Genomic DNA, 25,574 nt, shown 5'->3' with positions numbered 1-25,574 from the left:
TTTCACCTTCAAGATTATCTCCTCCGCTCCCATCCGATGCATTCCTGTCTAGTAGTTTAAGTAAACATTCCTCCAGCTCCCGTGCACAGGGCCAGGCCTCGCTGCCCTCATGCAAGTAATTCATAGCCCCGTTACCATGGAATAATCCTTCCCCCTCGCATCTAGTGTAGACACTTAGACGCTTGTACACGCACTAACAGTCAGTATAGTCAGTATAGAATAGATTCTATCCTAAGAGACCTCTCTTTTTGGATAACACAGTTCTTTAAACATAGGATATTAGATATGATTTGGGATTAGGTTGACACGACCCCCAGACTTCTGTCTCCACATGTAGAGCAAAATGTCAAGTCCCCTTCACCCTCTAGTTGCACGTCAATCACACGTCATGCGGCTGCGCGCGCATCTCTGCCAACTATTTCTGCTGACATTGCAGGATTCTCTTATGGATCCACCCACTTGTGACATCATGTATGATGACGTTTATTAAATTACGCCCTCTATTAGCTACGTATGCACCTTTTATCAGCTGTTACGCCTCCTGCATCTGTTTCATTGTAATGTATCTTCTATAAAACTGCTTATCTGTCAATAATGTATGCTCTTCCTTCCTGAACTTTCGTGGTGATGGAATAGAATGCCTACAATTCGAATTGTATTCCTTTGTATAGGAATAAAGCCTTTTAAAACCTCTAATACCACGGATTCTGCCTCTTATATTTACTGAGTTATTCTTAATAGACTTTACCGCATAAAAAATAGTACCGGTAACGAAATATTTACCACATAAATTGGCGCCCGAATAGGGACACTTTCTCATCTCACGCGCCGGCGGTGCGTTGCAGGCCCGGTCTCCTGCCACAGCTGAACGGACAAAAACGCGTACCTGCAGGATTTCCTGTATCTCCCTCCGGCCAAGCGGGGACGACTGAGGCTGCGATCAACACCCAGACGAGGCGGTGAGAAGTGCGAAGTATCCCGACCAGAGCCTAGCTGAGAGAGCAAGATCCGAGGTATACAGAGACCCGCCAGGTTCCGAAGTTCCGAGTCCAGTCGAGTCGAGTCCAGTCCGGTCCAGTTTCAGTTCCGTTCCGAGGCATTCCGTTCCGAGCTACCCGGTGAGTACCATTACCGGGGAGGCATTTAACGTGCACATAGTCTGTGCCGGTCAAGACGGGTTTGGGTACACAAATCCGGTCTGCACTGTTTTAGCAGTGTATCTGTACTGTTTAGCAGTATATATAGTATGTTTTGCATATAAATAAGTACTATCTAGTGTCAGTATTATGTCAGTAACTAGTTTTCTATTAGTTATCATTGTTCGTAAAACTGTTAAGTGTTAAATGTTTTAAAATTACGTTCTATATACTGTGGTGTGAATGACTGTTCATTATTGTGTTTTTTTGTATAAAGTGTGTTCTAGTAATAAGGTTTAAAAATGCCACTCTTTTCGAAACTAAGACAGATCAAAACTAGAAAAGGTGTACTCGAAGAAGCTGTTCCCATCCCACCGAGGGACACTCCAGGGTACTTTATGTATCATAAGCATGGCCTAGATGCCGTATTATTTCTTGATTTATGGGTAGACTACACCAAAGAATTACCAGAGAGTCAGAGATGGCCCGCAGCGGGGACCTGGGATGCAGATTGCATCATGAGAGTAGAAGAAGAATTATGGAAAAAGAAAGCCAGACAGTCACAGAAAGATGCCATTGAATTATGGCGTAAAGAATCATATAGACGTACGGAAAAGGCACTCAGACAGGAAGAGAAAGGTAGAGAGAATTCAAATAAAACCCGAGAAAATCTATTACTTGAGGAAGGTACCCGAGCAAAATCAGAACAAGTAGATAGACAAAGAAACGCTCTTATGAATGGTATGTATCCTCTTCTGGCCGAAGGGTTACCTAAGGCCACTCCGGAAATACCAAAAGACTTAACTCCTCCATTGCTCCCGATAAAAGCACATCCCAAAACACATCCCAAAACAGCAAAAGACGTTTTCCTTTCCTCCTATTTAGATGACGCAGCTCCCGAGTATGCTAATGCCATACCACCCACACCGCTTGCCGATGGTGTTCAACACCAAGAGCATCCTTCTGTGCCCCCGCAGCAACAAACTCCTATGCAAGTCCCGTCCGTTTCTACAGTTTTTCCCGCATCTACAATCTCTATCCTACGCCCAACGAATCCTTTCGTGCCTAGCACCTCAGATGGTGCTACAGGAGGTACGACAGACATGTTTGCCACACCGCCGCGAAATAAACAGACCCTGAGAGATTTAGCACTCCAACGTACACCCCAACTAGCGACATCCGACATGTTTAAAGAACAGCTTGTGGATTGTAGATACGACCCAGTACCAGGTAGACAGGATAAATTGCTCATATCATCACTACGTATAAGACGAGCTACATTATATTTAATGACAATACCAGGAATGGGTGAACACCTAGACGAAATATATCGCTTTGTCCAAACAGGGCAAGGTCCAGAAAGTATTAACGAAGCTATGGAATACCAGAAAGTGGATGTCCAAAGACAACTACTACGTTTTTTCATAAATTGTGTAATCAGGAATCAAGACAGACCTGGGGCAGATCACGATACCATGCAAAGACTTGCCAAATGGGGTCAGAACATATCAGAAGAGAAACATGATAGACAGGCGTGTATAATCGCCATGTGTCGAAAGATCCGCAAGGAAGTAGAACGAATACATAAAGAAAGACGAGAAACAGACAGAGTAGAATCAGAAGAAGAGGAGGAGCAAGAATCAGATCAATTAGAAACAATAGCTTATGTAGGTAGAGGAAGACCCCATAATAATACCAGAGGTTTTAACGACCCGATACGTCCAATACGTCCAGAATGTAATAGACATTTTCCAAACCCTATGTTAAATACAAAATCCCCTGAACACTTATTCCAAGCCGCTGATAAAGTACTCCGAGATCGAAGGGGGTACCACATGCTCGATTCCATGGACGAACAAGAATTAGCCAGGTCAGCAGTACAATGGGCTGACAGTCCCGGCGAATACAATGATGATGTACTTGCACACACGTTTCTGAATCTTGACCCATATGAACAGCGTTTAGCTAGTATATACATGATTCAACACCTCCTTATATTATATAAAAGCCAACACTCCGATCCAGGACCCTTATCTGACATATTGACAGAACTACTCACGAACATATGGAGAGGGTCAAGTACTGATTTGATTAAGGAAATTCTAGAATCCCGAAACCAATATTTAAATTTCGTATGCCCAGAACACGTTCCAGTTCCCATCATGGGAAGAAAAATGTATCACATAGATAGACAGAACCCGTTACGCGAAGTGCACCCAATAAGAGGTGCCGGTGATAATTTTACACGCGTGTTTGTGTACACGCCTATAACTAAATTGGAATTATTAGAAATGAAGAAAGTAGTACCCAGCCATGACAAGGACCCAGCAGGTTTCCACCGTGAGATAAAAGACATGTTACTCATGGGAGAGTATACCTACCCCGACATTATGAAAATATTAAAAGTCCTATTACCCGCCGGTGTTTACGAAAAACTCAAAGAAAAGGAATGGGAGGTGGGAGACCAAAAGATAGATTGGACAGCATTAGAAAACGAAGAAAAGGCCCGAGCTGCAGGAGCAGGGCTTGGGGAAAAGACTACAGCACTAGCAGGATTACTAATACAGGTACTGCCACGTTTATTAACTACGAAAAAGGAGGACTGGGGTGCAATCTCAGCCTGTAAACAAAAACCAGATGAAGACACTAGCGATTTCTATTCCCGATTTGAAAAATGTTTTAGTATAAATAGTGGCATAAAAGCCAGTAGTGAGTCATATCCACATCTGTTTGTGACAAAATTAGTTGAAAATTCTCTGCTGCAAGTCAAGAATAGAGTATTGAAATTCGAAAGTACCTGGCAAGGTAATACCCCATCACAGATGCTACAGATGTTACAATATCACCACAATAGAATTAGAGAAGAACAAGAACACGAACAAAGACGTATGAAAGATACAAAAATGAAAATGCTTGTTGCACAGTCAGTTCCAGCCGATAGTCATCAAAAGGGTGATTCCGCAGGTCCTGCGAAAGGGACATGCAACTATTGTAAACAACCAGGTCATTATATACACGATTGTCCAGTCCTGAAACATAATATTGCCACAGGTAGAACGCATGAGAGACCACGTCCACCTAGACCGGATCAGAATGAACAACAAATCCCTCAGAATGCACAACCTAGGTTAGCTCCGCAACAACTAGCTCCGCAACAGGCAGCTCCACAACAGATTGTAGCACCACCACAAGCGCAGCCTATTGCTGCAACCCAAGCAACAACACAACAGATGTATCAGTATGCACAAACAGATTATCCCGATTATCAGCGATACTCATGAGATAGCCTAGAGAGGGAAGTTGGCTTAGCCCTTATTGAGGTTCCTGTAGACCAAGAGGGACCTTATGTACATAGTGAACTATTAGGGGAAGACAGAAAGTTTTTACTTGATACAGGGGCAAGCAGAACAACTATAAGACGCAGTGAAGTTCCAGGGGCACCCCTCTCAGGCTCACAAAATATTTCCCTTGGATTCTCAGGAAAACCTATAATCAATGACGTAACACAACCTCTTCCACTTACAGTCGGTCCATTGACACGTACTACAGATTTATTGCTTACTAAATCATGTCCAGAAAACTTGTTAGGCATAAAAACATTGAAAGCTCTAGGAGCCATAATATGTTGTTCTCCGGAAGGAGTACGACTATTTTTACGTGACTTTAAAGGTCACTACGTGTCCAGAGACATGGATCACCGACTGCAGAATTTACCTACACATTTATGGGCACAAGGCCCTACTGATGTTGGTTGCATGAACATTACACCATATCGAGTTACACTGAAAACAGGAATAGTACTACCACGAATGCGACAATACAAGTTACCACCAGATGCTGTAGTGGCTTTACTGCAAATCATTGACGAGCTCATTACACAAGGAGTGGTTGTCGAAACCGACTCCAATGTATGTAATTCCCCGATAATTCCGATTCTTAAAAGAACGGATCCAAAAGCACCACCAGTATATCGATTAGTTATTGATCTGCGCGAATTAAATAAATGTATTGTACCACAATACCCTGTGGTCCCAGATATCTCTTCATTACTCACAGCTATTGACTCAGAAGCAACGTTCTTCACTGTAATTGATCTCAAGAATGCTTTCTTTAGTGTCCCAATAGATCCGGAAAGTCAATATCTGTTCGGTTTTAGTTTAAATGGACGAAGTTTTAAATTCACACGCGCACCTCAAGGATTTACAGAGAGCCCCAGCATCTATAGCCAAGCACTGAAACGAGAACTTGACAGTATCCACATGCCAGTTAACACTGCCTTGCTTCAATATGTCGATGATCTGCTGATCACCGCCCGAAGCGAACATGAATGTGAGACAGCATCACTGACGGTTTTGAAATTTCTGGCTGACAAGGGGCACAAGGTGTCCCCTTCTAAGCTGCAATTTTGTGTCCAGCGAGTTGTTTACCTTGGGCACTCGCTGTCCAAGGAGGGAAGGCAGCTTACACCCGACCGCATCCAGTTAATTGCTAACATGCCAGCACCCAAGACACAAAAGGAGGTGCGGGCTTTTATAGGCCTCACTTCATACTGTAGGCAGTGGATCCCTCAATATGCATTTCTAGCAAAACCACTCATCCAGTTGACAACACAGGAGGCAGCCACATCGACTGTCCTCCCTTGGACTCCAGAACATACACACGCTTTTGAAAGCTTAAAGAAAGCTTTATGCCAAGCACCTGTCCTAGCAACACCATGTTACAGTAAACAGTTTACACTCTTCGTTACAGAACGCGAAGGTACTGCCTTGTCAGTACTCACTCAGGAACAAGCAGGATCACACAAACCATGTGCTTATTTCTCTAGTACATTAGATCCAGTAGCTCAGGCACTTCCAGCGTGCCTGAAATCGGTGGCAGCAACAGCTTTAGCAATCAGACAAAGCGATGCCATAGTGCTAGGACATCAATTGACAGTACAAGTACCACACGCAGTAGAGGTTCTCTTGAACCGCACACAAACACAACACTTGACTATAGCGAGACTCACCGGTTACGAATTGACATTGTTTCAGCCACACATAGAAATCAGACGTTGTAATACGTTAAATCCTGCCACACTGTTACCAGTAGGCGGAACAGATCCATTGGCACATGATTGTGTCGAAGTCATTACTATCACGACGAAACCCAGACAAGACTTGACAGATATCCCTTTGTCAGATCCAGACTTGACGTTGTATGTAGATGGGTCATGTATGAGAACAAGTACAGGAGAGTTAGTGGCCGCTTACGCAGTCACAACAGACACTGAAGTCATTGAAACAAATTGTATTAATACTTTGTCAGCTCAAGCAGCAGAGCTCATCGCTCTAACACAAGCCTGTATTCAAGCCAAAAATAAGAAAGTCAATATATATACAGATTCACGTTATGCATTCGGAGTCGTCCATGACTTCGGCGTACTGTGGCGAGAGAGAGGTTACTTAACTTCTCACGGTGCCCACATCCAACACGGACCCCTCATTCAAGCCCTATTAGACGCGATTCATCTCCCTACTGCAATATCGATTATGAAATGCAAAGCCCACACAAAAGTTACCGATATCATTTCTCAGGGTAATGACCTAGCTGACAGAACAGCTAAACAGACTGCTCAGAATCAGACTCACACAACTGACACGACAAAGACAATAGTTCCGACACCAACACATTGCATGACAGTTAAGGATCCCGCCCTTGATGTAATTGACATACAGACACATGCTACACCAGAAGAAATAAAGAAATGGACTGAATTAGGAGGGATCCAAACAGATCAAGGATGGATGACGAAGGAAAAATCTATATGGTTTCTTCCCGACTCAATGGTCCAAGTCATCATTAACACTATACATAGTCCAGCGCACCTAGGAGAAAAAGCTATGCTAGACAGCATTCAACACATTTGGTTCAACAAACATTTACGAGCCGCAGCTAAACAAAAAGTTCGTACCTGTATGATATGTTGTCAGTTTAATCCAGGTAAAAGCATCCCCGTAGAACAGGGTGGATTTCAAACTCCCGATCATGCTTTTGAAGTCCTCCAGATGGATTATATCCAGATGGAACGATGTCGAGGATTCAAATATGTTCTCGTAGTTGTCTGTGCTCTTTCCCGTTGGACAGAAGCATACCCGGTTTCAGATTACACTGCCCCGACTACTGCCAAACAGTTAGTTCGAGAATTCTTCCCACGGTACGGTTTACCACGTGTTGTCTACTCAGATAACGGCCAGCCGTTCTCATCCGAACTAATGAAACACGTTTCCCTTTTATTAGGCTACCAATGGAAATTCCACTGTGTCCGACATCCCGAGGCGGCAGGTCTCGTGGAACGCCATAATCAAACTCTGAAAATTAGATTGTCCAAAATATGTAGGGAAAAAGGAGTCGATTGGATAATAGCCTTACCAGTTGCGCTCTTTTACATGAGAATGGTAGCACATTCTCGAACAGGGCTATCCCCGTACGAGGTGATCTTCGGTAGACCACCAAATATGTGGGGGACGCCTATACCTCGCAAAATCACTGATGTTGACTGTAATATGCTGACAGATTACCTGGCTTCCTTGATGTCTGCACTACAATCTTGTCGTTCACAGGTATCCGCAGCTTTTCCCGACAATACTGAGGTGAAGCCCCATGACGTGGTTCCTGGGGACCTGGTGCTGGTCAGGAATTTTGACCGGAAGACCCAACTGGATCCTAGGTGGAAGTCACCGAAGTTGGTTCTACTCACCACAAGGACAGCCGTGAAAATCGAGGGACGGAAAGGGTGGTTGCACTCAAGTCATATCAAGAAATTTTATGGACTACCATCCAGTGTAGATACTCAACCCTGTATTCCCTCACAGACAGACTCAAAGCTCCCCTTGGCTGAATTAACAAAACCAGAACTTTACAAACTAAAATTGAGGTCTAGTAAGTCAGACAATTTGATTGTTTAAGTCCTCTCCAAGGTGAATCGGTTGAATTTGTCTCTGACATGTATCCTCTAGACCGGAATAGAGAAAGAAATCATCAGATGCAACTCAAGAAGCATGCGTATTGTAAATCATTTCGTAGTCACTGCACAGTAACATTATTAATTTTGTTTTTTCTAAGTCTTCTGATCATCATTGTCAGCATACTATTGCACATGTATTGCCCTATTCCTAAGCGTGCTTACAATATAACTGCAGAACATTCTTTTAGTGAATTACCTCCGCATGAGTTGTCCTATAGATTTGCGCTGCGCAACAACACATTCATCAGTATGTTACATCATTCCCATCAAACCAGCAATGCCACAAATTGTTGGATATGTGGCCGACTCCCTCCCTATCAGAACTATAAGGGAGTTTTGCCCCTCTTTCCCTATCCGTTCACACACAATGGCTCCTGTGGAGCATGGTTTAGTTTGATTAATTCCCTAGATTCAAATTCCGCAGTTTATCAAGACAACTGGGTATGGGGAAACCTGAACTTAGTTTTGCTTAAAGTCTGCTACCCTAACAAGGAGGGACTTCCCAAAAGAACAGGAACTGATCTAGAAAATGAAGTATATGGATTAGGTAATTTTACACTTAACCTCATGATCCTGAACGTTGAATCTGAAGCTACACCAATCTTGCCCGCCATGTCAGTATTCCCAGTTAAAGGGGAATTATGTGTAAGAAAGAATGGTTCCATACACATGGGCCATAGTAAATGCACCACTGTAATAAAATTCAGTGATCAAGGCAAGTCTACATTTAGAGCTTCCCGTCATTCCTACTTTATATGTGGCCAGACCGCATATATACGTCTACCTCTAGATTGGGATGGTACCTGTTACATAGCATTCCTTCTGCCACCTGTTTTCCTAGCTCCTCCTGATTATCATAGAAATACCCATTTAGTACACAATAGACAGCAGAGAGATCTCCCAATTGTCGATTACACTGAAACAGCATGGGAAAAATACACAGATTTCAATAAAGGTTTCTTTCCCTATATAGGTACAGTCACTAATAGTAAGCTGATACGTAGATTAACCAGAACCCTTGAAGCAGTAGTGAACGAAACTATTTCCGCCTTAGGCAATTTAACAGAAGAGCAGTCTGCTATGCGGATTGTTGTGCTTCAAAATCGTCTTGTCCTTGACGTCATCCTGGCCGATAGGGGCGGAGCTTGTAGGGTCATCGGATCAAGTTGCTGCATTTTCATACCAGAAAATTCGCCGTCAGTATATAAAGCCATAACTCGCCTTCATAAGATTGTAAGCCAGATACACCAGAGTCCAGGCACCTGGACTTGGTCCGGTTGGTTCTGGGGCGTGTTGTCAGCCTGGGGATGGAGAATCCTATCCTTCCTAGGTATTGGCTTTCTCATACTATTCAGTTGCTGCTTATGTCTACAATGTGGGCCAGCGATTTGTGGTCTGTGTACCACCTCGTGTATCCCACATCCAAGTTTTCGTTCGAGATCCCGGAAGAAGAAAGAAGAACAAATGATGCTATATGAACAGATCGATGGATTGATGAAGATCGATATCTCCTAAGGGTCCGAAGGGGACAAGGAGGGAATGAGGAAATATGAATTTTGTGATCAGTTATGTCCCCTATCGTAGACCCCAACGGCTCCATGTGCATGCTATAAGTACATGTATGTTCCCTCCTGCTCCAGTCTTGAAGACGCAAATATATGTGCGTCCACCGTCAACATGTCCTCTTTCAGATCCGCCATGAATGGGTCAGATATTCCATTCCTAAGTATGAAAGGCCACCGACTTTATGTGGTTCACTTTCCACATTTTACAGATTCAGGCGAGTAGGCCCGAATTCTGTCATCAAGCCTTTTTCTGCCTTCTGCCTCTGAAAGCTCCAGTCTGAGCCTGCATCTGTATCCATGAACTTTGTCCTACTCCCTGCGCGGCTAACGGTGCCTGATCCAGCTTGTCGCCTGCCAAAAACTGTATTTCACCTTCAAGATTATCTCCTCCGCTCCCATCCGATGCATTCCTGTCTAGTAGTTTAAGTAAACATTCCTCCAGCTCCCGTGCACAGGGCCAGGCCTCGCTGCCCTCATGCAAGTAATTCATAGCCCCGTTACCATGGAATAATCCTTCCCCCTCGCATCTAGTGTAGACACTTAGACGCTTGTACACGCACTAACAGTCAGTATAGTCAGTATAGAATAGATTCTATCCTAAGAGACCTCTCTTTTTGGATAACACAGTTCTTTAAACATAGGATATTAGATATGATTTGGGATTAGGTTGACACGACCCCCAGACTTCTGTCTCCACATGTAGAGCAAAATGTCAAGTCCCCTTCACCCTCTAGTTGCACGTCAATCACACGTCATGCGGCTGCGCGCGCATCTCTGCCAACTATTTCTGCTGACATTGCAGGATTCTCTTATGGATCCACCCACTTGTGACATCATGTATGATGACGTTTATTAAATTACGCCCTCTATTAGCTACGTATGCACCTTTTATCAGCTGTTACGCCTCCTGCATCTGTTTCATTGTAATGTATCTTCTATAAAACTGCTTATCTGTCAATAATGTATGCTCTTCCTTCCTGAACTTTCGTGGTGATGGAATAGAATGCCTACAATTCGAATTGTATTCCTTTGTATAGGAATAAAGCCTTTTAAAACCTCTAATACCACGGATTCTGCCTCTTATATTTACTGAGTTATTCTTAATAGACTTTACCGCATAAAAAATAGTACCGGTAACGAAATATTTACCACATGTGCCATAATTTTGTCATAAGTAAGACAGTTAGCGCTCTAGTTGTACTTTAAAACACTCTGGGAAGATGCAGTAGAACACAAAGGCATCAACTGACAGGCTGCTCCTGATGAAATATAACAGGAAGATATTTGAGATCACACTTGAAACATGTCCTAATTTTTCTTTCTACAGCACTAACCATAATTTCTATGACAAAATGAACCCCATCATTTTGTTCTTTTTAAATTAAATGTTTTAAGTGTTACCAGTTTATTCCAATCAAGATGGCTTCAGGTGTGCCATACTTTTGTCATAAGTAAGTCTGTTAGCGCTCTAGTTGTTCTTTAGAACACTCTGGGAAGCTGCAGTAGAACACAAAGGCATCAACTGACAGGCTGCTCCTGTTGAAATATAACAGGAAGATATTTGAGATCACACTTGAAACATGTCCTAATTTGTCTTTCTACAGCACTAACCATAATTTCTATGACAAAACAAACCCCATCATTTTGTTCCTTTTTAAATTAAATGTTTTAAGTGTTACCAGTTTATTCCAATCAAGATGGCTTCAGGTGTGCCATACTTTTGTCATAAGTAAAGCTGTTAGCGCTCTAGTTGTTCTTTAAAACACGCTGCGAAGCTGCAGTAGAACACAAAGGAATCAACAGACAGTCTCTGCCCTTGTTGGATGTACATGATTTACTGAGAATGACAGACTTCATTCTCACATGAGTGAGAAAGAGAATGTGAATTTAGAGAAAATATGCTCTCATTTTAGCTTCAGTTTTCTCTCAAACATGATTCATGATATCCCAGCAGAAGGTTTTTCACAGGGTAAAATCACCTTAGAACACACCACAATTCCTGATATTAGTATGGTACCATCAACAAATGAATTCTAATGTAACTAAAGTCTGTTATAACCCTTTATAGTTCTCCTTTTGGTAACCCTCAACATTTTCGATTCACTACAATGCATTTCAATGGGGTACTATCATGTATATTGGTCCCAAGATGGCTGACAGCAATTCCAGGATGAAGTGCTGACAGCCAATCAGATCTCACAATGAGATGTGTCATTAGGCTCCGCCCAGATATTGAAACTTTTTCTTTTTCTTATTTCTCATGAACTACTGAACGGATTTACACCATTTAACAACCAAGGACTACCTTTTCACCAAATTTAGTGTAATTCCGTTGAGCAGTTCGGGCTGTAGCCGTGTCTAAAGTTTCCTATGGGAATTAACATGGAGAAAAGACGTTTTGGGACCCCCCCTTTTTCTAGGCCCCCGCTTGCCAAATCACCCCGAACCTTTTAAGATAGGAGCTGACCGGAGCGCCCCACGAGTTTTGAAAATTTCGCGAAGATTCGTCAACCGACGCCAAAGTTACTGGGAAAAGAATGTTACCATTTTCCTATGGATAATAGGTCCTAACTATAACTACCTAATGGCAACCGGCAGTAGGTAATATATATATATATATATATATATATATATATATATATATATATATATATATAAGCTCCGACTGTCTCCTGTCGAAGTTCAAGCCCTTTGAGGGGTGGCGTGAAGCCGGTGGAGAAACCGGTAATCCAATATCCAGTCAAAACGGAGTTCCATTCACGCTCGTGGACCAAAAACACACCAAATTACCGAAGTAAAGTAACCATAAGGGGGTTTATTAACTCCATAAACCCGCCGTGACGCGTTTCACCCGTGGACGGGCTTGTTCACACAGCGTTTTTCAAAACAATAAAGCATTACATACTTTTTCGTGCGTTCATAGACAGAGTTGGCAGACTATCAAAGCAGTCTTGAGGTTCCGAGTATTAGTGGCGCCATCTTGTAGTGTCAGATGCGCATTTGCCAGACTACTGGTGTTCATACAAAGAGTGTGTCATTGATCATTAATACACCAAATAATTAAAATTATGTGTTACATCCTTTGACAATGTGATGCAAATAGTGCCTATTGTACAATATAAATTTTACAAGAAAGTAAAGTACATTCGTGTTGTTAGCCATCGATAAGTGTCACATCGCGGTTCGTACTAACTTGCAGTAATGTCTATCAATTCATAATTAAAGCATTTCTGATTTAATACAAATTACTGTGTCTGATTTTCTTTCTATGTACAATAATAGGCAAAGTGCCTGAGAACCTGTTGCGACCAAGTATTTGTACCGAAGCGCCCCGTTAACCATATCTCATCATTTGCGATCGGATCACAAGAATCATGTCAAGTGACAATACATTGCAAATAGTGCCAATGATCCATGGTTGAGGTTAATCTGAATTAAAAGACATATATAATACTTTGTCATAATCCCCATGTTTTAGCAGGCTTAGTACCTATGTCTTAATCAGTTCCGAATTGGTATTTAAATGGCTTGTACAATCATGTATTTATGTCACAATACTGCCTTTGTACAATAACAGGCATAGTGCCCGACAATTGTGCATTTATCATGATCTGGCAAAATTGTATGTCTTGCTTTTCCCCCTATTAGTGATCTACAAAACTAGTTGCACACAAAATTAAATGTGAAAATAAAACGATAAAGATTATCGCAGTGAAACAAATAATATCTCAAACTCTTATCTGTGTCTTGTAGAATGTCTGGAAGATGTATGAAGAAAAGGGTAGGGATAACGTTGTCATTGGATGAAGACATGTTCCCTTCCTTTCCTCCTGTAGAAAGACAAAGAGAAATTTCATGGTCAAAAACCTGTATATGTATGTAGACTATACCAATAATCATCACATGCTAAACATGAGATTAAAAGACAGAGTTAAAATATCAAAATGAGTTGTTAAGTCCCTGGGGCTTGGAGGTTTATTCAGTTTGTAGATGGATAGACATTTCTTCATCCAAATTATGCCCATTTGGAAATCTTGTGCACATCCCTATAATGTGTCTAGATTCCCGTTGCCTAAGTCTTAGGGTACGGTTACCTCCTCTCTTTTTTGCTATGACTTGTTCTATGCCATAATAGGAGAGTTTAGTGCAATCTGAGAAATGGTGTTTTTCAAAATGTCTGGCAATAGGATATTGTTTATCCTTGTTTGTGATTGCCCTCAGATGCTCCAGGATGCGTTTTTTCACCATGTGTGTCGTACTGCCCACATATCTTAGTTTGCACGGACACTCCAGTACATAGATGACAAAGGTACTATTGCATGTTAAGAATTGATCTATACTGATCATTGTGTTGGTACTGGTGTTCCAAAATTCCTTTGTCATCTGGCTATTGGCACAAGCCTTACAATGGCCACATGGAAAAAAGCCTTTTAGATTAATGCCTCTGGTGTTCCTGCTTGCTGATACATCACTCTGTACCAACATGTCTCTAAGGTTGAGTCCCCTTCTGTAGGTTATACTGGGCCTGTCTGGTAGTTCCCCTCCTATTATGGGGTCATTTTTTAATATTTTCCAATTTTGTACTATGATTTTGCGTACCTGATCAGAATTGCCATTATAGGTAAGAATCATACGTGTAGTGTTGGATTCTTCCTTATCAGTAGGTTTTTCAGATGTGATTTCCAGTAGTCTACCTCTCTCGGTCGTGGATATCCTTTCTGTTGCCCTTTTGAGTACCCAAGGAGGGTAACCTCTCTCTCTGAACCTCTTAATCATCACAGTTTCTTCCCTTTGATAGTCATTCAGAGTACTACAGTTTCTTCTTGCCCTGAGCAGTTCACCATAGGGTATGCTCCATTTGAGATTATCCGGGTGACTGCTCAGGGCATGAAGAAGGGTGTTGCCTGCAGTGATTTTGCGGTGAAGTATGGTCTGGATTCTGTTATCAACTATCAGTACTTTGGTGTCTAAATAGTCTACCTCATTTCTACTGATTGTGCTGGTAAAAGTGAGATTTTTGTCATTCTGGTTCAGGAAATCAATGAAGTAAAGAAGATCATCCTCTTCTCCCTGCCAGATGACAAAAATGTCGTCGATATACAATACAATAGGCACTATTTGCATTACATTGTCGAAGGATGTAACACATAATTTTAATTATTTGGTGTATTAATGATCAATGACACGCTCTTTGGATGAACACCAGTAGTCTGGCAAATGCGCATCTGACACTACAAGATGGCGCCACTAATACTCGGAACCTCAAGACTGCTTTGATAGTCTGCCAACTCTGTCTATGAACGCACGAAAAAGTATGTAATGCTTTATTGTTTTGAAAAACGCTGTGTGAACAAGCCCGTTCCACGGGTGAAACGCGTCACGGCGGGTTTATGGAGTTAATAAACCCCCTTATGGTTACTTTACTTCGGTAATTTGGTGTGTTTTTGGTCCACAAGCGTGAATGGAACTCCGTTTTGACTGGATATTGGATTACCGGTTTCTCCACCGGCTTCGCGCCAACCCTCAAAGGGCTTGAACTTCGACAGGAGACAGTCGGAGCTTATATTTATTGAGAAGTTCGCCGCCAGCTGTTACAAGAAATAACGGTCCTCGACGAGTGCCCGAATCCTAGGAAGGAAGACTGACCGCACGCTATCTCCCGGACGGGTTACACCGTGCAGGTAAGAAGATCTTTTCTTTCTCTATCGTGATATTGTAAGGGCATAGACCGCAGAGCACGGGACTAGTGAATACACTAAGTATCCATCACATACCAAGGACATAAGAGGTATGGCGGAAAATTAGTTTACTAATTCAAACAACCACAGGATTACTTTATTTACAATTCCGGTGAACAAAGCGGTTTTCAAACGAGAAACGAGGAGACAACAGCGGCAAGGGGGAACTCTTTACATTAAAGAGGGAACCATTAAACACCCCAAAGCAGAAGTATTGTAACCGGGATTCTTTCCCAAGGCACTAATGGAAGAGGAAGATGAGAGAAGAGAGGCAGCACTTACACTGTTTGCCAGAGCACCAGGTACCGGAGGCTCCGCAAGAACGGTAATAACAATTGAAAAAACAGTGATGGACACACTACGTAGGTTTGAGAAATTACACAAACAGGAAATTTCCAAATGGTGGGAAGCGACATCACTTCAGGACTACATTGATAAAGCTATGGTACCGAGAGGCCTAAGAATCTATATTACTCCATCCTATGAATCACCAGATCCACAGATGTTAGAAGACTGGTCAGCCAATTCAGCAAACAGTTCTAAAAATATGTTAGCCATTCTGGTCAAGTATGCCTGGTCGGACCGGGAAAATATCAAAAAAGAAATCAAAGAGATAAGGGATAACCTTAATACTCATGCTGAACAAGAACTTATCATCAAGTATCTAGAGGAAATGAAAAAACGTCTCAAATCAATGGAGGATGACATTAAAAGACGCAAACAACGCAAACTACACAGAGACTGTGGTGACTACGAATCCGGCAGGATTCTGACATACAGCAAGAAGTACGATCATCTATATGATACCAACAACATACTGACGAAGTCCAAGCCAATAGATCCACAGGAACAACTGGAAGAGGAAGTGATATATACTAGCGACACAAACACGGATGCCTCTGCTACAACTCCATCATCTGAAAGCTCGTATTCAGGAGGGGACAATGCAACACGCCCCAAAACAACTTTTTTAGACGAGTACCGGCTAATGAAAAAGAGCCGGGAAACAACAAGATCAACATCCAGATCAAATCAAAGAGAAGACTCCCCTATGTCGAGGGAGAGAGGGAGAGGAAGAGGAAGAGGTACCAGAGGAAGAGGCGGAAGAGGGACAAACAGAGGAAACAAGAAAGACAATGCGACGGAGTATATGGGAAGAAGACAAACACGCTCCAAGAAGAACTATTGATGGAAGATGAAATGGTAAACCATACAATAGTTAATCTTACGCCCATAACATTGAGCAGCAAGGACAAACGTACACTATGCTTAGGATTATCTTTCTGCCCAGCAGTTCCTATGAACTATGTGGACAGCAAGATAGATGTTTTTAAATTTTGTAGAAATCTAAAACTAAAGAAATGGCACAAATTAAAACCCATACAAAACAGAGATCATCCACCTCTGGAACGTTCTGTTTATGAAGAAGATCTAACCATTGGAGACATTGACGCGATGGTCACTCTTCATGAACTACAGAACAATCCAGATGGCACCTTGTTAAGCGCAGACTCCTTACTTATTTTGGAAGAACTAGAAATCAGACATGACAAAGCTGCTTGCAGCCAATTCAAACCAAAATCGACCTTCTTACCCAAGATGAACCACGATAACATTGATACTTTTCAGGAACTGGTGGGCAACGATTTACTCAAATGTAGACAAAGTAATTGGTCTAAGAAAATGAAAAACTTCAAGTATAATTTAACGAATGCCCAAAGGTTGGCTATGAAAGAGCTCGCTACAAATGAAAATATTATTGTAAGACCCGCTGACAAAGGGGGGAACATTGTAATTATGACAAAAGAAATGTATATAAATGAAGCGACACGCCAACTCAATGACAACATTACATACACACATTCAACCAGAACAGTATACAACAAAAGTATCATAAACATCTGGGAAAAATTGAACGAATGGAAGGACAAGGGGTTGATTGAATGGGAAGAGTTTTGTTTTCTCAAAAAAGATAACCCCATTCTGCCAGTTATGTACCTTTTACCCAAGATACATAAGAATAGAGAAAATCCTCCGGGTAGGTCCATAATCTCTTCCAGAGGATGTGTTTTGGAGAATATCTCGCGATATGTGGATCATTACTTAAGGGATTTCGTATTCATGTTACCATCATATGTAAGGGACACGAAGGATTTTCTAAGCAAAATTGACAACTTTGTATGGATGGAGAACTGTATATTGGTGACTTTAGATGTAAATTCACTATATACAGTAATCGATCATGAACAGGGAATACAGGCATGTGCACGGTTCCTCAAACGGAGAAATATCAGGTTTTTGGGACATACCAACATGATTCTGGATATGATGAGATTCTGCCTGAACAACAATTTTTTCCTATTTAATGACAACATTTACAAACAAGAACTGGGAACCGCGATGGGCACATGTTTTGCGCCCAGTTTCGCAAATCTTTTCATGGGAGCATGGGAAGAGAATAACAATCACAATGCCAACCTTCATGATACCCTCATGAAAGTGAAGTTATGGCTGAGGTATATCGACGACATTTTTGTCATCTGGCAGGGAGAAGAGGATGATCTTCTTTACTTCATTGATTCCCTGAACCAGAATGACAAAAATCTCACTTTTACCAGCACAATCAGTAGAAATGAGGTAGACTATTTAGACACCAAAGTACTGACAGTTGATAACAGAATCCAGACCATACTTCACCGCAAAATCACTGCAGGCAACACCCTTCTTCATGCCCTGAGCAGTCACCCGGATAATCTCAAATGGAGCATACCCTATGGTGAACTGCTCAGGGCAAGAAGAAACTGTAGTACTCTGAATGACTATCAAAAGGAAGAAACTGTGATGATTAAGAGGTTCAGAGAGAGAGGTTACCCTCCTTGGGTACTCAAAAGGGCAACAGAAAGGATATCCACGACCGAGAGAGGTAGACTACTGGAAATCACATCTGAAAAACCTACTGATAAGGAAGAATCCAACACTACACGTATGATTCTTACCTATAATGGCAATTCTGATCAGGTACGCAAAATCATAGTACAAAATTGGAAAATATTAAAAAATGACCCCATAATAGGAGGGGAACTACCAGACAGGCCCAGTATAACCTACAGAAGGGGACGCAACCTTAGAGACATGTTGGTACAGAGTGATGTATCAGTAAGCACGAACACCAGAGGCATTAATCTAAAAGGCTTTTTTCCATGTGGCCATTGTAAGGCTTGTGCCAATAGCCAGATGACAAAGGAATTTTGTGGGCAGTACGACACACATGGTAAAAAATGCATCCTGGAGCATCTGAGGGCAATCACAAACAAGGATAAACAATATCCTATTGCCAGACATTTTGAAAAACACCATTTCTCAGATTGCACTAAACTCTCCTATTATGGCATAGAACAAGTCATAGCAAAAAAGAGAGGAGGTAACCGTACCCTAAGACTTAGGCAACGGGAATCTAGACACATTATAGGGATGTGCACAAGATTTCCAAATGGGCATAATTTGGATGAAGAAATGTCTATCCATCTACAAACTGAATAAACCTCCAAGCCCCAGGGACTTAACAACTCATTTTGATATTTTAACTCTGTCTTTTAATCTCATTTTTAGCATGTGATGATTATTGGTATAGTCTACATACATATACAGGTTTTTGACCATGAAATTTCTCTTTGTCTTTCTATAGGAGGAAAGGAAGGGAACATGTCTTCATCCAATGACAACGTTATCCCTACCCTTTTCTTCATACATCTTCCAGACATTCTACAAGACACAGATAAGAGTTTGAGATATTATTTGTTTCACTGCGATAATCTTTATCGTTTTATTTTCACATTTAATTTTGTGTGCAACTAGTTTTGTAGATCACTAATAGGGGGAAAAGCAAGACATACAATTTTGCCAGATCATGATAAATGCACAATTGTCGGGCACTATGCCTGTTATTGTACAAAGGCAGTATTGTGACATAAATACGTGATTGTACAAGCCATTTAAATACCAATTCGGAACTGATTAAGACATAGGTACTAAGCCTGCTAAAACATGGGGATTATGACAAAGTATTATATATGTCTTTTAATTCAGATTAACCTCAACCATGGATCATTGGCACTATTTGCAATGTATTGTCACTTGACATGATTCTTGTGATCCGATCGCGAATGATGAGATATGGTTAACGGGGCGCTTCGGTACAAATACTTGGTCGCAACAGGTTCTCAGGCACTTTGCCTATTATTGTACATAGAAAGAAAATCAGACACAGTAATTTGTATTAAATCAGAAATGCTTTAATTATGAATTGATAGACATTACTGCAAGTTAGTACGAACCGCGATGTGACACTTATCGATGGCTAACAACACGAATGTACTTTACTTTCTTGTAAAATTTATATTGTACAATAGGCACTATTTGCATTACATTGTCGAAGTATGTAACACATAATTTTAATTATTTGGTGTATTAATGATCAATGACACGCTCTTTGTATGAACACCAGTAGTCTGGCAAATGCGCATCTGACACTACAAGATGGCGCCACTAATACTCGGAACCTCAAGACTGCTTTGATAGTCTGCCAACTCTGTCTATGAACGCATGAAAAAGTATGTAATGCTTTATTGTTTTGAAAAACGCTGTGTGAACAAGCCCGTGCCACGGGTGAAACGCGTCACGCCGGGTTTATGGAGTTAATAAACCTCCTTATGGTTACTTTACTTCGGTAATTTGGTGTGTGTTTGGTCCACGAGCGTGAATGGAACTCCGTTTTGACTGGATATATATATATATATATATATATATATATATATATATATATATATATATATATATATATATATATATATATATATATATATATATATATATATATATATATATATATATATATATATATATATATATATATATATATATCTTCACTGAAAAAACCATAGGTTTCACACATGTTATAGTTAGCTGGAGATTTTACTCATAAAAAACCAATGAAATTCCCCCGTTATAGTTAGTGCAGGCAACTATAACTGACGCGACCGCAATCCTCTGCTGATGCTAATACTGTATTTAGACACTTATTTGCCCATGTCTTCTTCCATTAAATTTTAGCTATACATATATTACAAATATTTTTTTTTCATAAAGACACATATGTCATCAGCAGAGGATTGCGGTCGCGTGAGTTATAGTTGCCTGCACTAACTATAACGGGGGAATTTCATTGGTTTTTTATGAGTAAAATCTCCAGCTAACTATAACATGTGTGAAACCTATGGTTTTTTCAGTGAATTTGCAAGGTTTTTTAAATGCTAATTCCTAACTATAACGTGTGTGAAACCTATGTTTTTTTCAGTGAATTTGTACGGTTTTTTAAATGGTAAGTTACTTTACGCCGTTCGTGGCGTGCGCGCCCACTTTACGCAGTTAGTGCCGTGCACGCACGGTGGGCACGCGGTGCGCTACACGGTGGCTCGGTTGCTGAAATGGAAGACAGAATTCTCCAAGCACTTTTCACTTCCAAAAACCGGCCCCAGTGGGCGTGGCCATTCGCTATGGCTTGTGGTTCCTGTAGTGCCGGAGATAGTAAGTCTCTTGTGAGTCCATCTTACAGACAGCAGTTAACACATTAAAACACCCCAGTAGGTTGGTGCAAAGTCTCGCTTGGCTGCCTGCCCCGCTTTGCAGTGGAAACCTGGAAAACTGCCTCCCATCATCGCGCTGACACCATCTGGCGCCAACACGGGGCCCGCTAACAAGCGGTGGGCTTCTTTTCGCGGCCGGGCTAGCCGCTACAAATCCAACAAAGAAGGTTGACCCACTGAAAAGAAGCTATCCGACAGGTAAGTATTTCTCTCTTTATTCGGTAACAACTTGCAAGCAGGCAGCAGCGGGAAAAATGCAACCGCATTCAGGCCAGACGCGGTTCAGGAAGCTCCGTTCCCTTTCTCAATGGCTTGGTTGCTGAAATGGAAGACAGAGTTCTCCAAGCACTTTTCACTTCCAAAAACCGGCCCCAGTGGGCGTGGCTATATGCAATGGCTTGGGGTTCCTGTAGTGCCGGAGATAGTAAGTCTCTTATGAGTCCATCTTACAGACAGCAGTTAACACATTAAAACACCCCAGTGGGTTGGTACAAAGTCTCGCTTGACTGCCTGCTCCGCTTTGCAGTGGAAACCTGGAAAACGTCCTCCCATCATCGCGCTGACACCATCTGGCGCCAACACGGGGCCCGCTAACAAGCAGTGGGCTTCTTTTCGCGGCCGGGCTAGCCGCTACAAATCCAATAAATCCTTCCAGGTTTCCACTGCAAAGCGGGGTAGGCAGCCAAGTAAGACTTTGCACCAACCCACTGGGATGACAAAGTGCCGGTCCATCCACATCCACCAAAGCAGCATCCGCCTCAAAGCCTTCCTAGTCTGTGCTTTCAGGCCCATTCCACGCCAGTGGGTGGCAGAGTTCGCCATCACCTGCTCCACTGGCGTTCCATCACTTCGGACAGGTGGGTGCTGCAAATCGTCCGAAGGGGCTACTCCCTCCCCTTCGAGACGACCCCTCCAGCCATGCTACCGCATGTCGGGGGATCACTTGAATCTTCTACGGGAGGAAGTTGCAGCCCTCTTGGCCAAGGGGGCCGTCGAGCGCGTTCCTGGTCCAGAAGTAGGTCGTGGTTGTTATTCCCACTACTTTCTGGTTCCCAAGAAGGGCAAAGGGGCCTACGCCCGATCTTGGACCTCAGGAGCGTCAACGCCTTCCTCTTGAAGGACCGGTTCAAGATTCTCACTTTAGCTCAGGTTCTGGCTGCCCTAGACCCTGGAGACTGGATGGTAGCATTGGACTTGCAGGACGCTTATTTCCACATCCCCGTCCTGCCGGCACCCCCGCGTTACCTGCGGTTCACGGTGGGTCAGGAGCACTTTCAGTTCACCGTGCTCCCCTTCGGCCTCACCAGTGCCCCTCGGGTGTTCACAAAAGTGATGGCGGTGGTAGCAGCTCATCTGCGCAGATCAGGGGTTCCAGTCTTCCCCTATCTCGACGACTGGCTGTTGAAGGCGGGCTCGCCCCAGCAAGTCGTCTCCCACCTCCAGACTACGGCCGACCTCCTGCACTCGCTGGGGTTCTCCATCAATGTGCCGAAGTCGCACCTGAGTCCCTCCTAGAAGCTCCTTTTCATTGGAGCGGTTCTCGATTTGGCGCAGTTCCGGGTCTATCCGCCGGAACAGCAGGTCCGGGACATTCAGGCCCTGATTTCCATCTTCCAGCCTCTGTCCTGGGTTTCGGTCAGGTTGGTGCTGCGGCTTCTGGGGCTGATGGCCTCCTGCATCCTGTTGGTACCTCACGCCAGGTGGCGGATGCGGGCTCTGCAGTGGGACCTGAAGTTTCAGTGGGCCCAGCATCGAGGCAACCTGTCCGACCATGTCCTGATCTCGGAGGGCACTGCGAACCAGCTGCAGTGGTGGCTCACGAATCGCGATTGGGTCAGTGGCAGATCCCTCTCCCTACCCCAACCGGAGCATTTTGTAGTGACGGATGCGTCCCTCCTGGGATGGGGGGGCCATATGGGAGAGGCGGAGACCAGAGGACTCTGGTCTCCGGCGGAGACTTGGCTCCATATCAACCTATTGGAGCTGAGGGCGATCCGACTTGCACTGAAAGCCTTCCTTCCCTCTGTCAGGGGAAGTTTTGTGCAGGTGTTCACGGACAACACCACCGCCATGTGGTATTGCAACAAACAGGGTGGGGTGGGGTCGTGGACCCTTTGTCAGGAGGCTCTGCGCCTCTGGACATGGCTGGAACATCAGGGCATCACCCTGGTGGTTCAACATCTGGCGGGCTCTCTGAACGCCAGAGCAGACGAACTCAGCCGCCGGTGCATGATGGATCACGAATGGCGTCTGAACTCGGACGTGGTGCAAGGTCTCTTTCTGCAGTGGGGAGAGCCTTGGTTAGATCTATTCGCCACCGAAGAGAACGCGCGTTGGAATTTCCAAGGCGGCACTCGCTCGGAGACGCTTTTCGTCGCGAGTGGAGTTGCGGTCTGTTGTACGCCTTTCCGCCTATACCACTTCTGCCCAGAGTGCTGAAGAAGATCAGGCACGACCGGGCCCAAGTCATCTTGGTGGCTCCGGATTGGGCATGAAGGTACTCGTATCCCGAGCTACTCAGTATGTCCATCGATCCCCCGATACGACTGCCTCTTCAGGAGGACCTTCTGTCGGAGCAGCAGGGAACGGTCCTCCACCCGAACCTGTCCAGCCTCCACCTCCATGCGTGGAGATTGAGCGGCGGCAGTTGATGCCATTTGACTTGCCTCCTGAAGTCTGTGATGTCATTCTGGCAGCCAGGCGTCCATCCACAAAGACGGTATACGCCTGCCGGTGGAACAAATTTGGCCTCTGCTCTGGGCACCTTGAACGGTTATCTTGCTGCAATCTCTGCTTTTTTAAGGCTTCCTGATCAGCCTTCTCTTTTCAAGTCCCCTGTTGTCTCCCGTTTTCTCAAGGGCATTACTCATATGTTTCCTCCTGTTCCATTCGTAATGCCTCAGTGGGACTTGAACCTTGTTCTTACTTTTCTGATGTGCGCTCCCTTTGAGCCCCTTCACAACTGTCCACTTCGTCTACTGACTCTGAAAACTGCCTTCCTGGTGGCTATCACCTCCGCTAGGCGGGTGAGTGAGCTCCAGGGTCTGTCAGCCAAGCCTCCCTTCCTTTCCGTTCATCCGGATAAGGTAGTCCTCCAGACCCGTCCTTCTTTCCTTCCTAAAGTCGTGACTCCCTTTCACATCGGGCAATCTGTCACGCTGCCCACCTTCTTTCCGCCTCCGCATCCTTCAAAAGATGAAGAGAGGCTCAACCGTCTGGACCCAAAACGTGCGCTGTCATTTTATTTGGTCCGCACAAACCAGTTCCGGGTGGACGACCAACTTTTTGTTGGATATGTAGGTGCGAAGAAGGGTAAAGCTGTGCACAAGCGGACCATCTCGCGCTGGGTCGTGTTGTGTATTAAACTCTGCTATTCTTTGGCGAAAAAGGTCCCTCCTGTTGGGCAGCGAGCCCATTCCACCCGGGCCACAGCGGCGACAACTGCCCTGGGACGGGGAGTCCCCTTGCAGGACATCTGTCAGGCGGCGACGTGGGCTTCACTGCACACGTTCGCCAGGCACTATTGCCTGGACAGCCAAGTCCGGAGAGATGGCCACTTTGGCCGTTCTGTTCTCCAGGACTTTCTGGTGTGATCTTGGTTCGCAGGCCCACCTCCGGGGTTGGTATTGCTGGGGTATCTATTCTAAGGTGAGGAATCTAACGAACGTGTTTCTTTCAGATGAACAAGTTACTTACCTTCGGTAACGATGTATCTGTAAGAAACATTAGTTAGTTAGATTCCTCACCGACCCACCCAGCCTCCCCGATCTGCGAACCGACATCTAGGGTTAAGGTTCTCCCTTTCAGGGCCCTAGATTTTTTGGCACCAGTGTCGGTCTCTTGCATAGCTCAGCGTCCCTGGCGCGGAAAGCTATGTATAAGAACTGACGTCAGCGCGCGAGGGCGGCGTCTAAGTACTCCGACGACGTCAGTCCGGCGGACGACGCCGACGACGGACGCGGAGCCGCAGATGACGCCTAGCGACGCGCAAGGGGTATTGCTACAAAAATCTTTCCGGATCCAGCCTGACGCCTGGGGATATTCTAAGGTGAGGAATCTAACTAACTAATGTTTCTTACAGATACATCGTTACCGAAGGTAAGTAACTTGTTCAATAGGTATAGACTAAAGAAGGCCTAGGCTATTGCCTACAGTCACTAACGTTTCTTTTTAACATGTTCACATTTTAAGGTTATTGACAGAAGAAAGACAAATGCAAAGACTGCTAAAAGAAATGCAGATGAGAGAGTGTCCAAACGTCCTCGACGAGCAACAGTGAAAAATAAAAGCTATAAGGAGCTTTCAAATTCTGAGACAGAGAGTGAGGATGAATCTATAAAGTCTACTTCATTAATGGCAGAAAAGTCCAGAAATTTGGTAATGAACAGTTAAATTGCACTATAACTATTTGTTATGATTATTGCGAGTAAAACTGTGAATTAGAGCATTCAGTTGTGCCTTTGGGCATTTATGTTCTCTGTAAAATG

At 43.6% G+C, this 25,574-nt stretch overlaps 1 protein-coding gene across 1 annotated transcript in view; it reads left to right on the top strand.

The window, feature by feature from the left end:
• Window positions 1–25,574, top strand: part of SYCP2 (synaptonemal complex protein 2) — a 4,998,961-nt gene that overhangs the window by 3,391,398 nt on the left and 1,581,989 nt on the right. The window contains exon 33 of the mRNA XM_085615168.1: window positions 25,279–25,464. Coding sequence (XP_085471294.1) covers window positions 25,279–25,464 — 186 coding nt within the window. The remainder of the gene's footprint in view (window positions 1–25,278; window positions 25,465–25,574) is intronic.

The sequence above is a fragment of the Triturus cristatus genome, chromosome 7 (assembly GCF_964204655.1).
Source record: "Triturus cristatus chromosome 7, aTriCri1.1, whole genome shotgun sequence".
NCBI classification, from domain to species: Eukaryota; Metazoa; Chordata; class Amphibia; order Caudata; family Salamandridae; genus Triturus; species Triturus cristatus.
The sequence above is the reverse complement of the archived record's forward strand: the minus strand, read 5'-3'. Positions and strand labels throughout refer to the sequence as shown.